Below are 14979 nucleotides of genomic sequence, written 5' to 3' on the forward strand. Positions count from 1 at the left end.
AATGTAATTTGATATTTTTGGCTTAAACATTAAGTTGTTAACCTGACACTGAGCTTACTTTGCTTCTTACGTTCTTGTAAAAGCGATATAGGTATATCCTTATAGATATCAGAAAATCTAGAAAGCAAATGACTTTGTTCATTTGCACAAGTTCATCTTTTGTTACACCGTTTTTTGCTGAATCTATACTGAATACATAAACGAAGTGATCTACAGGTTCTAGGTTATTACGTGGACTTTTTTGATGATAGTACTTAATTTGTTTATATATTACAGATAAGTAAGTTAGTTGAATTTTATTAATGCTGATAAATCTAAGATCCAATGTAATATCATTCGTCGCCAATACCACTTCAAAAAACTAAGCTCTACTTCAGTCATTTAACCGCTGTTATAACATGGATGGTATATGTTAAGATCTACATCTGCAGTACTTAATAAGTCTTTTATTTTAGATTTACTATTTCTGTGTTGCAGTTTTTGTGACCTTTGATATAAATAATTTTTTATATTTATAGAACAGTTTTTGTTTTGATTTTAAGAATAAAATTTTATTTCTTATCCTTTCATATATGACCGCCGATCTTTATATATATGTTTCACTTAATCAACATTTCTTGCTTCGTACAAGTTTTATCTCTAACGTTACTTGGATATTAAGAAGCTTCTAATAAGAAACAAAATTAAAAATGTGATTAGAAAATATCATGACCTCGTATATTCTTTTGATCGCCATAGTCCTTCTTATACCTTGCTTTCGTCTTCACGATGCATCCGAATAGTTAAGATTTAATTTTTAATAAAATATAAAACAAATTAATTTGTTTATGTACAAAGACTTTTATTTAGAAAAAAGTTCAGTATTAACTATTTTATGCTTCTTAAATATAATTGCCCATACTTCGCCCGAAGTAAAGACACTCTTCGATTTTAATTATATGCTTAATTAATTAAATTAATCTATGGTTAGTATTGCAGCTATTTTACTATTAAACCATTACTATTTTAACTACTTTTAATTCTTAAAAAAATATTCCTGACTTGCATTTTAACAGAAAATTACCAACACTGATTATTTTGTTATCGATTTATTATTATTCAATGGTCATTTGAACAGTAAAATGGGATACATAAATGGGTTGTGGTAATGAGTTAGTAAGATTAAAAATATTTCAGTTGGAGAGCATAATACTGTCATGCATTTCTTGTGATGTTGGAGATTCTTTGTAAAATTCTGAAAAACAAAACTTTTTTAGCAAATCAATTCTAATTTGAATGTTAAGTGCAACATTTACCTGTAATTCTTTAATGATGGTATACGTAGAAAAGAACCTCCAATTAAGTTTTGGAAAAAATTGTTTGCAATTCAGTTTGTGCCACCAGCAGCCCGGCGCATCAGAACGTATATCTTCTCCTTTATCCATTCCTTATTGTATGGCGCATAAGTTTTAGTTGAGTTTTGATATATTAGGCAGCTTATATCTGCTAACTGATCCATGTAGTCAAACAATTGCCTGATGTCATAAGTAATGGTGGGAGCATTTGGATTATTATGTTTGAGATGCTCTTCAAAAATTCTGCAAACACCTTCCATGCATTCATTAACCGTTTCGAAATCACTGAAGGTGCGGGTCTCTGGTAGAATACCAGGTTGAACCAACAAAATTGTATGAGACATACTGGGCATATAGTAAATTACTATATTTTTTATTGTAATACTAGTATTGTTAAAAATTATTCTTACTGTACCTTTTCTTGTAGCTATTGAGAAATGACCGGGGTTTAAAGGCAAAATTTCGTTCTGCACAACTCTATACCTTAATTCTGAATGACATATATTTTTTTATTAAAAATAAAATAATAAACCTTTCATAATATTTTATATATGACTTGCTTACTCAGTTAATTATTTTAATCAATGCTACTTGGTTTTATTTCTGTCGCCTTTTTTATGCCGTACAGCTCTTTCGGTTTCCTTTACAGTAATGACACTTATTTGCTTGTCATTTGTTATCTCATTTTTTGACAGTTTTGGTATGTTCAGTACAAAATAGTAGATGTGTACTTAATGCCAGGCGCTCTATAAATAATTGCAATTGGAGATGATTACTTAATATATCAATTCAAATATGGAAACATTTCATATTTCCACGGGTATTTTATTTTTAATTCCAGAAAGGACCAGTGTAGAGTAAGCGAAAGTAATAAATCTGTATGTAATTTTTAATTTTTCATGAATACCAAAATAAATGTTCACTTATAAAAATTTTCAATAGGTGTGACAGGCATCAAAAATTCTTCTACTTTTTAGTTGACCATTACAGATGTGAGTCATCTTGGCAGCGGGTCGAGTAGCCTTCGTCAGCCAACCTAATCAATGGCTTGTTGTCGCTAATTGGTAGTACCGAGCGGTAGATGATATCATCTACGGATACCAACTCAAACACCTTTCTAGCCGGAGCCCTTTCTTCCATCCGAACGACATGACGACGACAGCGGAGCCGATTAATTTTAAGCGAATAATTATGTCACTGCTGTAGAATAGCTCATAGAGCTCATTATTCCATCTATTGGCATCTATTGACTCATTGGCAAGCATTCATTGAAATGCTTCTAACTCCTTCTCATCACTGTTAAGTAATTGTTCAAGCTTATGCACCATACAGCAGGTCAGACATGATAAGAGACTTGTAGAGCGTAATTTTAGTTTGTCGAAGTAAGGTTTGATTTCTCAATTGCTTATTACTAAGCTCGAAGTAACATCTGTTGGCAACAATGATTCTTCGTTGAATCTCTAAGGTGACGTCATTTTTGGTATTTAAACAGGTTCCTAAATAAACAAAGTCTTCCACAACTTCAGAAGATGCAGAAAGTACTTTGTTGTGTTTTCATAAGTTGGAAAATGGCTCACTGACGGGGTGTTCAGTCCAACAACATGAATATCCTAGTATGAGCATACTGGAATACCAAATTCATCCGACCATATTTTGTGTGTTATAAATATATAAATATATATATATAAATTTATAGTGATTACATATATTATACCACTTTCTTTTCTTTTGAAGTACAGTTAGTTTTTGGTGTTTATGCCTGTGCATTCTTCTGGTTGCTGGTACACAATACTCAATGTATGTGCAGAATGAGCTGGAATTGCTATTTGATTTTGGACCAAGAAATCATTTTTCATATTTTTGCTGAATAAGTCAAAAATACCCTGGATATATATGTAGATATCACAGGATATTTCGGAAGCCATAGACTGTCTATTAAGTGAAGCAATATGATATAATGAGTAAAATACTGTTTCTTTAAATTTTCTTAATTTAATTCCGTTTGGGTTTTTATTAAAAAAAACTGTTAAATTACATTAAATTACGTTTATGAGCTATAAGTGAACTTCAGTTGTTATACTTGGATGCACTTACACCAAAATTTTCACATAAAAGTGTAAAAGTGAACATGAAATATTATGTTTCCTTCCATAAAAAGTGCAGTTGTTTATGATGTTAAAAGATTTCATATATAATATTAACTTGTTAAAATACATTTTGGACACTTGGGAAGTATTTCTCTGCCACATACGCCTTTGGCTTACATTTGCAGATTCACCATTTTTACTTTTAATGCACGTAGAAGAAAATGAAAATGCGTTGGTGTATTATAATGACGTCAGTGGATAGCCACAGTCATTGTATTAACATATCAAAAGTTCAACCTACATTGTGCAGTAGAGCTGATGTTCTCGCCATTTGTATGCTTACAAGAAGAGCGAAATGCTTTTTATTTATTATATTAAGCCAATATTGCTATATAAGTATTAAAAATAAAAAATCAACTTAAGTACAGTGGAACGATTGAAAGAATCCATGGACAAAACGTAAGTAGTAAAGTATGCTAATGAGTTTAATGTATTCTTTTAGCAAGAATGCTAGGATAGAACAACTTCTGGTTGTTTAAGAATAACTTGACATTACTGCCGAAACCAGCAAACATATGACAAGTAAAAAAATTTTATAACGAATTTGAGATTGATAAATATATGTTAATACAGAAATAACTTCAGAAAAATATATAACATTTTTTTTATATAAATATATATAAACTGAATGACGTCAACAAGTAATTGGTAAGAATCTAGCTTACATATTGTGGTACCGTAGAATGAATAAATTTGAGTTTTCTTTGTTGAAGCAACAGTCAGGACATTTAATTGGCGTAGATGCCCTCATTCTCCTCATTTCTATAATTTTATCCGAACTGTCATTTCAATTGGGGAGATTGCGATTCACTATGCTATTGGCGTTTGCCAATAGTATGGGACGTGCGGTTCAAATCTAGACTCGTTTTGGTTCACTCACCGACATTTATAATGTCGACTTCTCACACCGCATTGATGATGATGCGCATGACTTGGATTGGACTTCTTGTTTTTGTGTGTTAGTTTTTGCAGCAACTTATTTATTGTTTTTTTTTTTTTGTTTATTGTTGTTTATTTATTAACAATTTATTTATCACTTAGAGCATCAATAACATCCAACAAAATTAATGCAAACGATTATTAAATTTTTTGTATTACAATATATATTCTTTCTAGATCGAGCTTTCTAGATCCTCAATAGATCAGGAATTTAGCCCTTGTATTCAATTTAATTGGTTCATTATTTATAATTGGCAGGGGCAAAGCTATACTGCATATATGTCATATTTTTTTCGGGGGATTGACCAGGTATATTAGTTCTAAGTAGAAAAGATACAGCAGTATTCTTACGTCTCACAGCTTACACATTGCTGTTTGGTAAAAAAGTATGAGTGTACTTATACAGCTGTATAGTTGCTGCATGTAGCTTTCTGGGAGCTGGTGCTTAAAATTGCCTAAAAGTCTTTTGTGCCATTTTCTCTGGAGCCAGAAAATTTCTACCCAAGGCAAGTCGCTCTTTAATAATTTTATGAAGCTAGAGGTAATCAATGTTAACAAACTTCTGAGGTTCTCAAATAGCAAATACTGCAAATAACAATATCGTCTTGACAAAGATCTGGTAACGAGCATATACTAAGACGGACTCATGGATTGTCATCATTTTAACCAACCAATCAACCGGCTTTATATGTATTAGTATTAATATATATATTATATTATATATTATTGATATGTTATATTATTTTTATTTTTATAACATCAATATTATATTCTATGTACTAAGCAGTTGATACCATAAGTAATATTGTTTTCTATACATGTGTATACCTTTTGCTCAAAAAGTATTCGGATTTTGTAAATAAAGCACACAAATTTAAATTTTATTCTAAATTTATTTTATCTCCTTCAAAATATGCTCCTTCTGAAGGGATACATATATGCTTAACCCATATATGCCAACGCTTAACTCCCATACACTTTTCATAGGCCCGTGCAGGTATGACTTTTAGTTCCTTCAGCGAATTCTCTTTTACCGATTCAATCGACTCAAAATGCTTACCGCGAAGGGGCAATTTGTTGCATGGCGCCAGATCTGGCGAATATGGTACCTGAGCGATGACAGTGGTGCCGTGTTTGGGTGTTTGGTCAAAAAATCGCGTACAACAAGAATTTTGCATAGTAAAAAACGCTAAATGCACTTAAGATAGTCTCATATTAACAGCTGCTGTAAACTAACTAATTGACAGATGACGCTCAAATTTGTACCATATGTCAAGAAAGGGTGTACCAACATAACAAAAAAAATATTTTGGAAAAGGTCTATTACTTAAGGAGTAGTTAACAAACAACAAAACCCTTTTTGAGCAGAAGGTATATGTGTAGCCGTGTAGCAAACGTGGACTGTGCTCGTATATCTATTTTGAACAAATATATGAAATCACCTTATCGTGGCTACATTAAAAAAATATGATCGTGTTAATCATATTTAATGAATAATTTTTTAATTAATATTTATATTATAATATTTAAATTTTTTAATAAATTGTATTTGCAATGAAAAAAAAAAAAATATACATTCATTACATTTAATCACTTTCGTATACGAAAAATTTTCATTTTGTAATTGATTCTCTTCATTGCAACTAGTTTTTTTTAACTATGAATCCTCAATCCCCCGTGTCTATGACCATTTCAGATGTAAATTTGTTAGCTGTTTACAAATAAAAAATTAATATTGATTTGTAACATATTTTTTATATATTGCGAAAAAGCAATTCGATATATACTATTAATATTTTTATTATAAATGGTTAAAAAAAGCGCGCTTGTGCATTATTTAAATGTTATTCATTTTATTAAAATATCTTGAATTTTTGTTTAATATTATCCATTGTGCAATTTTCAAAAAAAGTGCATCACGGAATATGTGCATCGAAGGCTGCAAAAACGAACTGCCAATGCAGATTCACTGCAAACTCGGTTGTTGATTTTATTGAAATATGTGTGTTGATTGCAGTCAGTTTTTCGACTCATTCTGCAATTAAATTATTTATACATTTCGGCTACAAAAAAACTCCGGAACTACATAACCAATTTTTTAAATCGAATTTAAGGCATATCGTAAAAAATACTTCCATATAAAAACACAAATGCGCACTCAGACAGTTTTAAACAGAAATAACGAATATTATTTTATTTAAAATAAAAAAGAAAAAGAAGTACACATATAGATAAAACTTTTCTGACAATTATCTGCTCTCATAATAATTTGTTATTAGCGATACTTTATTTTAACACAACAGTAGTTCAATAACCATTGGCTATCGAAATGTAGTAGAAACAAATTAAAATTCTAGTTTGGCTTCGGTGAAGCTTAAGTATCTTTCACATGTAGTTATCCAAACGTTTATTGAATGAAATATATGAATTTATGTTAATACCAAAAAAAAAGTTGGAATGTTAGAGTTTAGTTTTAATTTATTTCCTCCATAATTCTTCTTCTTATTTGACCATAACAACCCGTTAACGAGTTTCGGCCTAACGCAGCATGTCTCTGCAGGCGCGTCTGTTGCGTGCGTGCTTTCTTCAGTCTCGTATATCAAGTCCAGTTAGAGTTCCCTCAACTTGATCACTCCACGGTCTACCTCTACATCTTCTTCCGCCAACTACTGCTTCAAACACCTTTTTCGCTGGAGCATCTTCATCCATTCTCACTACATGACCAAGCCAGCGAATCCGCTAAATGTTAATCGCTGAATTATATCAATGTCGTGATAAACCTTGTACAGCTCGTGGTTCATTCTTATAAGGTATTCGTTGCCAACGCTTAGAGCACCAAAGATCTTACGAAGAACTTTTCTCTCGAACACTCCCAGTGCTGCTTCATCATTCTGTGATAACGTGCATGCTTCGGCAATAATTACATTTTATTAATAAATAAAAAAAAATTCTTGTAGATACACAAGTCTAATTTATATACATAAGTCTATATACATAATGTTATGGAATAAACATACTCCATAACAAATTATTATTTTGCTTTCGGCAAAAATAATTAACTTTAAAAAATTAAAATTGGAAATACCTTCTGCAGTTCAAAATAATGATGAATTTTTATATGTTAACTATCAACAGTGTTATACTTTTCATTTAATCCTAAAATATGTTAATAGTAACTTGATGAATAGAAAACCATTCTATTGTACATTTTCTTTTGTGCCTAAACCTCTAGCCTCTAAAACTGGAGATTGAAGATTTGTCACCGTCGTCCCCTCATAACCAAATTATGGTTGCAAGGCCATGCCCTCAGTATATCGTTAAAAAACGAGACCCGAACGCAGTGACCGCTAGACACCGGAAATTAGCACCGTGGAATATATATGTAAAAAATTGTACTTAACCCTGTATTGATGGATAAAACTCAGCAAAATTACAAATACGTATCTAGAAAAGATAGATAAATAAATTAGTAGATATTTATTTAGTTAAATATTTCGTCCAACATCCGTTAGTGTCGGTCGAAGCATCTGGTATGAAAATAACTAACTAATATATTAACAGATATTTGAAAGAAAGTATTTTCTTCTACCAGTTATTACCCAGACTCATGAGAGTGGAAAAAAACTACCATCTTCAAATAATTTATATAATTTTGTTGCGGGGCTGTTAAATTCATATAAACAGGAAAGCTTTAACCCAAATGAGAAAATATTAAACATCGTCAACATCAAGCAACGTCATGATATACACTAATTGTTTAAATTAGTGAGACATTCAGGCCATCTCATCGAGAATAAATTCGGTTTTATATCTAACAAACGTCTAACATCACTGGTTAATGTTAAATGAGTAGCATTTAACACTGTTTTAGCTTTCTGGAATTGTTACTTTTTGTATTAATTCATGTATTGCATTTTTTAATAAATTTAAGACAGAAATTAATAATTCCTTAATAAATAATTAACTAATGACTTCTTCACAATTACTAACCTGCAAATGTGGCTATCTCCATAAATTTTATTGAAAAAATTATTTTGTTAAAGTATTTAAATTTACTCAATAACACACGCAACAGTTATAAATAATAAACAAACTTCTCTTTCATCGGACTGGAATTTTCCATTTTCTTCCAAAAATCATTCACAATAGATCAGTTTTAAGATTTGGCATCATTGTAGTGCGACTTGCTTATTCGTTAAGCACTTTCAGAAGTGTGGGCTTATTTTTGCAAATTTTGGTTTTGCTTTCCATGTCAATTTTTAAACATCACGTGATTTCTTGGAGTATTGATGTCTAGAGAATAGACCCAATCTATAAAATTGTTCAGCCTTTCCTAATCGCGATTAGCGAAATTGTAGAGTAAAATTTGCATATCTTCATTGTAAAATGGCAACAAAAAGGCACATTACATATGCCAAAGCACGGCAAGTGCTTTGGTTAATGTCACTAATTAAATAAAAAAGTGACAAAAACCTGGAACTAAAAGTTTGTGCAGCCTTAGCTACTTGTGGATAAACACGATAAGTCATCGCTTCCAATTTGACAGCCATGAGTTCTAAGCCTGGCACTAGCAGTCTAAATATTTCCTAACACCAGTGATGATGAGTACTTGGCAATACTCGAAACAGCGTTGTATGGTCATCCAAATTTTAATAAATTAAATAAAATTTTTGTGTTTGTCCTTTCTTTCTTTGCTATATGAAAACCCTCTTAATTTTAAATATAGCTTCTTTGTCATTCCAAGAAAAGCGTAGCTCTTTCGGCAACACTAATAAAAACTTTAATAATGTCTATGTGAATTCAGCGGTTCAAGAGAAAATCGGATTTTGTTACACAATATTAACTGTAAAAAAATTATTTAAAAATATTCTTCAATAAATGCAGTAAACTGAAAAGACTTGCAAATATGGCTATACCTGGTACTACACGCGCTTGTCCCACAATTATAGAGAAGTCGGTAGTAAAACATGCCAACACATTTAAGTATAATCTAACTACACTGCGTTATCAATATGCATTGAAGTTTTAACAATCAAATTTTATCTAGACCGGTTTCTGCCACAGTCTTTTAATATAAGATAGACCAAATAAACAAATAATGTCTATTCGACAAAAACTTCAAAGTCCTCACTTTCAATGGCATATTATTAGAAAAATTGAACTTCTGGTTTGAAATCAAAACTTATCTCATGGTTCGTTAGTGGTTCCAAAACATAAGTAACATAGTTCTAATTTTTGACCACAACAGAGATAACAGCTTGTTGGGTACTTGATCATATTGAAAAAAGCCAGTGAATAATCTTGCAAAGACTAGTTGAGCCATTCTATTTTGCAAATCCGAAACATATTAAAGAATAAGTCGCTTCACAACTCAGTCTTTTATGAAAGAGAAGTGGATTAAAATGTATAAAGCCACTAATAGAATAATATTTCATATAATTGGCAGGCTTACGTGTCTTTCATATTTACAACTACGGCGAAGCCGTAACAGGTTATCTTATGACATTAAAATTGCAACAAAGTGGATCCATCTGAGTGTATAGAATATTGGATCTTATTGAGAATTCTAGATACTCGTCAGTCATTAAAAAATCCTAAATTGGCTTTTTTCGTAGCACTAAAAGTATCGTCATACTGTAATGTATGATTTATTATGTTCGCAGAGCTATGTTATATTCTAACTCAGCACTAGCAAACATTGTTTTTAATCTGATTTTGGCTATGTATATATAAATAAAATGCATATTGAACTTAAGAGTTGAAGATGGTTGTAATTTTTTTTTATATATATAATACACAAAAGTAGAATTACATGCTTATTTATTTCAAACTCAAAATAATTTTATTTTATAATACATAGTTACATATTATCTAGAAAAACCTCTCTTATGTGATTGATTATAAATAATTAGTTGCTAATTAATTTATAACTTACAAATATTGTTAGAAGTGTTGAGAAGCATAGAATAGGCGAAATTGGTTCGGAAATTTTTAAAATTTCGACACTTGTATCAAATCTAAGGTATTGAAGTTAAGATATAAGTTAAAAACCATTAATCGTCTGTATCTGTTTCAGTATCTCCCTCTTCCTCGTCTGAGTGATTATCATCATTATTTTGAACTGCTTCCATGATATCGGCAAGAAGTAAAGCCGCTATATGTTCCCAGTCGTCGGGTGGAGCTCGTTCAACAAATAATTCTTCGTCTCTATTCGGTATTTGTCTCTTAAATAAAAGAAAATATATTGTGATTTATGCACTTTTATGTTATATTTATTTCTTTATATAAGAAAATATGATATTTTAATAAATATATTAATAAAATTTATTACAAGCTCACATTTTTGACTATAAAACCCATATTTTGACTGTAAAACCCAAAAACTAATCAAATCAAATATTGCTTGCTGCCGCTTTCTGACAAGTCTAGAGTATAGGCAAAGACAGTACGTCAAAAGCTATATGGCGAAATATTATGACATTTGACGAAAGAACAGCTTCGCTTTGTACGGCGAAAAAAAAAACGGTGACGGCGTAGCTTAATTACATATATTTCTGAACCTATATGGTTCGTATGAGGTTATTTATTTATGCGTATATGTGCTCTAAAAAAATTTATTTAATTCTTGCATTTTTGATATTATTTCAATATTACTGGGAAGCTAACTTTTTAACCTTAGGTTGTGGGAAACAGTGACGGATATGTTTGATGAGCACCGAAACTATTGATGACCACTTTCAAATAAGAATTATATCTTTAACAAATTTTGATGAAATAGGCTAAATAAAATTAGGAAGAAGACAACTTTCTACCATGAATTACAAATGATAAAACTTTTTCTATATACTTTTGTGTCAGAATAACTAAAATTTTAGAAACGGTCTTACGGTCGATCTTATAAATATCTTACACAAGACTTTTAACGATCTTTACCAGAATTGCCATAAACATTAATTTGTTGTTACAACACACCTGCAGTTTTTGCATTAAAATAAAATAAAGTGAAGTTTATGAATAAATATGTATAGGTACTTGAAAAGACTTTATTATAGGAATGAATTCATTATAAAGCACCTAGTTGTGAAGTGGCCCAAGATTTGCCCTTTGCAAAAACTGAAGATTTGACAGATTGCAACAGTGATGCCAATGTCTCGCTTAGCGTTTATAGGCTAGCAACTTGTTGTTTTTTTGCCACACTTGTGATCCGCTGAAAGCACCTATTATTATTTGTGTGAAGGTCTTTGAAGCTTAAAGCAAGTAAAATTTTTTTTTATTTAATTTTTTATTTAATGATTTTGTAAATAATTTCAATTCATTAAGATTTCAATGTTGATTGCTTTTTATTTATTGCTATTTGTGCGTTTAAAAAGTAAATAAACAAATATAAAATAAAAGATAAAAAATAAAAAATAAATATGTATTATCATTGCGATTGTAAAATTTCGTAACCAGAAATTTCTGCTTTCCGATTCAATTTGCCCCAGAAAAGAAATTCGAAGGCAATTGCCGTAAGAAATTCCTACAGATTGTGAAAAGTCTAATACATAACACAAATAAAAGAAATAATAAAAATAAAAGATAAATAAAATGGAAAACAAAAACAAAACACGCAAAAAGAAAGTGTGAAAAGGAAAGTTGAACGCACAAAATTATGCTTTCTAAATTGTATGGCGGCACTTTACCTTGTTCACCGGCATTACGACCTAATAAAATAAACTGCCACGCTTGTTTATGACATCGCGCTATAAAAAGTGACTGTGCGGGTCTACTGTCTATGGGTCTGTTGCTCCATGCTATTTTTCTGTGCTAAATTAAATCCCAACTTTGTCTTTTATTTCATTATTTTATTTTGTTTAATATTGCTCTAGCCCCTCCTTTAGCTTTCTATCTGCTCTTGTATATTTTTTGTATTTTTTAAAGTGTAAAAAAGTTTACCAATTTATAGCAAAAAAAACAAAAAAATTTTAAATTAATATGGAACGTAAAATAATTTTTTTTCTTCTTAGTAAAACTTAAAATTTTGAAATTATAGCAAGGATCTGACCGAAGCTCTACCAGATGCGAATGACATCAGTTAAAAAATTACATTAAAACAGTGGAAAACAGAAAGTAGGCAAATGTGATAATTTTGCTTCATGTGCATTTATTGGCTTCTCTGCAATAAAGGAAGAACTTATAAAATTGAATAAAATCTTAACGAGCCGATGAACATCATTATTTAATAAAATTAAAGGGGACGTTTTGCAATTACTTACAAAAAAAAATATTGAAAATGTTTAGAATTTTACTGTTGTTTAAAATTAAACTAATTTTTACAGCTTTTGTTACAATTCCTAATTATTACATTAATTATTATTGTACCACTAGAATGTCTATTGCATCCTTAAAAGAAAAACAAATTAGGATATAGTTAAGTTTATAGACGTATCAGGTTGGCTCTCTCGTACCTGAACAGAGGAGTCATGCATTTTTAATGTTGCCTACACATTGACTACTTCGATCCTTACACCTTTTTTTATGTTCTAACACCGATATTCGTGTAATCACAATCGACCATTATTTAAACTCAAACTTACGGGACAATTCTTGAAACAATCTTTCAGCAGACCACACTCAAAACTCTTTCGAAAGGTCGTTTGAAATTTCTTTCACTATCTGACATTGGTCGTTTGAAAGACTGCTGCTATTTGCTACTGCATGCAAGTAAACAAGTTCCATTATTATTATTATTATTATGTATACATAAATAATTATTTACAAAATTTATCTCATGTCATAAAAGAAATAGTAGCAGCTATTGCTGCATTAACAACAGCAGTGGCAAAAAAAAAAATTCATTAGTTTTAAAATTATAGCTTAAATATATATAAATAAATAAATAAATAGATGAATAAATCAATGTCTTTATGTCCTTTCGCATTGATAACCACACGTATTTTGATGTTGTCGCGCTGTGGACCTGGAACCTGTATGTGCCAAAGAATGCACTAAGTTGAATACCTCTTTGCGTAATTATTTGTGTATAAATGGTCTTAACTGGCCCGTCGTGTCATCACAGTATGTCTCCAAGTTCGATTGCAAATGCAATTTCTTCAGTTGCAATTTCGTGCTTGTAAACAATAACTGTTTAAGATCTTCATCATTTTTCTGATGCTTGCTTATCCGTTCTAGGCTGCAAGTTTCTGGCATAGCTATCGAGTTGGTTCGCGAGGTTGTGTCTGCTATTATGTTGTCTTCATCTGACACATGTACGATATCGGTCGTGAATTCTGCTATGTAGCTCAGATGGCGTAATTGGCGAGGAGACACCTTGTTGACTTTCTGACTTTCTGTTTTATAGATGCGTAAAGTGCTAGGAGTTCTCTGTCATACGTGCTGTACTTCACTTCTGCCGATTTAAGCTTGGCGGAGAAGAATGCTACTGGTTTCGATTGGTCATAGTTTCGCTGCTCCAGACCTGATCCTATTGCAGTGCTGGAAGCATCGGTTAAAAGACGAAGAGGTGCTGTTGGAGATAAGAATACTAGTTGCGTTAACGTTGGTATGCCCGCCTTATAATTTTCAAACAGTGTGTTAAGTTCTGCTGTCCAGACTTATCTCTCTTCTTGGCTGCTTAGGGGTGCTTGTAACTGTGCTGCTCGAGGAATGTACTTACGATAATAATTGACAACTCCAAAGAATTGAAGAATTTCATGAACTGTCTTAGATCGGACATAATTTTGAATGGTTTCCACACGCTCTGTTGGGGGATTCATGCCACTTGCTGACAAATGATAACCTAAGAACTGCTATTCATCGACACCGAACTCGCATTTGAAAATATTAACGCCAAGATTAACGCTTCATGTAGTTTGCCTAGCACGATTTCTATGTGTTTTTCATGTTCTGTCATGTTTCGTGAAAAAATTAATATGTCATCCAGATAACAGAAAACAAAAGGAATATTTTTGAATAAGGAATCCATATGTCTTTGAAACGTTTGTATCGTGTTTTTGAGACCCAATGGCATACCAACGAATTCGAACATGCCTAGTGGAGTGCTTACTGCAGTTTTACAGATGTCTTCTGAGGCGGTTAGTATATTGAGTATATTGTAATACGCTTTGTTGATATCGATTTTTGAGAATTTACGGGTTCCAAAAAGTCTCTCAGAAATTTGATTCAGGAACGGTATTGGATATTTGTCTGGTTTAGTATGTGCATATAGCCACACGCTCTCCAACCCCCGGGTTTCTTTTTCAGTAGATGAACGGGACTGGACCAATGACTATCAGATGGTCGCACTATTCCTTGTTCGAGCATAGCTGTTGGTTTCTCATCTGCATAACGCCTCAGCTTCTCGGCTATCGGTTACTATACGGTGATTCAGCTGCGAGTTTTTCGGAAGGCAATACGAGTTGGGATTAGTTAGGTCAACATACCTACTAATTATTGTGAAGAAATTGCTATTTTTGTTCAGCGTTGAGATCGAGTGCATGGTGACATTTTTGATCGCACCAGTCACATTTAACGTTGTTAGCGGATTAATTAGCTTTTTCTTCTTTATGTCTAATATGAGA

The 14979-nt window shown here is 31.6% G+C and overlaps 1 protein-coding gene across 2 annotated transcripts; it reads right to left on the reverse strand.

Annotated features, from left to right (window-relative positions):
* Positions 1 to 1072: 1072 nt before the first annotated feature.
* LOC119690075 (enhancer of rudimentary homolog) lies at positions 1073 to 1977 on the reverse strand. 2 transcript variants are annotated; one of them, XM_038105065.1, is made up of 4 exons: positions 1899 to 1977; positions 1750 to 1824; positions 1296 to 1679; positions 1073 to 1234 (listed from the first exon to the last, which is right to left on the reverse strand). In XM_038105065.1, exon 3 carries the CDS (start codon positions 1676 to 1678, stop codon positions 1367 to 1369), a length of 312 nt encoding a protein of 103 aa, XP_037960993.1. In that variant the 5' UTR covers position 1679; positions 1750 to 1824; positions 1899 to 1977; the 3' UTR covers positions 1073 to 1234; positions 1296 to 1366. The 2 variants fall into 2 exon arrangements, with proteins under 2 accessions (XP_037960993.1, XP_037960992.1); XM_038105064.1 differs by having other exon boundaries at positions 1296 to 1698.
* Positions 1978 to 14979: the final 13002 nt, after the last annotated feature.

The sequence above is a fragment of the Teleopsis dalmanni genome, chromosome X, assembly GCF_002237135.1.
Source record: "Teleopsis dalmanni isolate 2A chromosome X, ASM223713v2, whole genome shotgun sequence".
Taxonomy (NCBI): domain Eukaryota; kingdom Metazoa; phylum Arthropoda; class Insecta; order Diptera; family Diopsidae; genus Teleopsis; species Teleopsis dalmanni.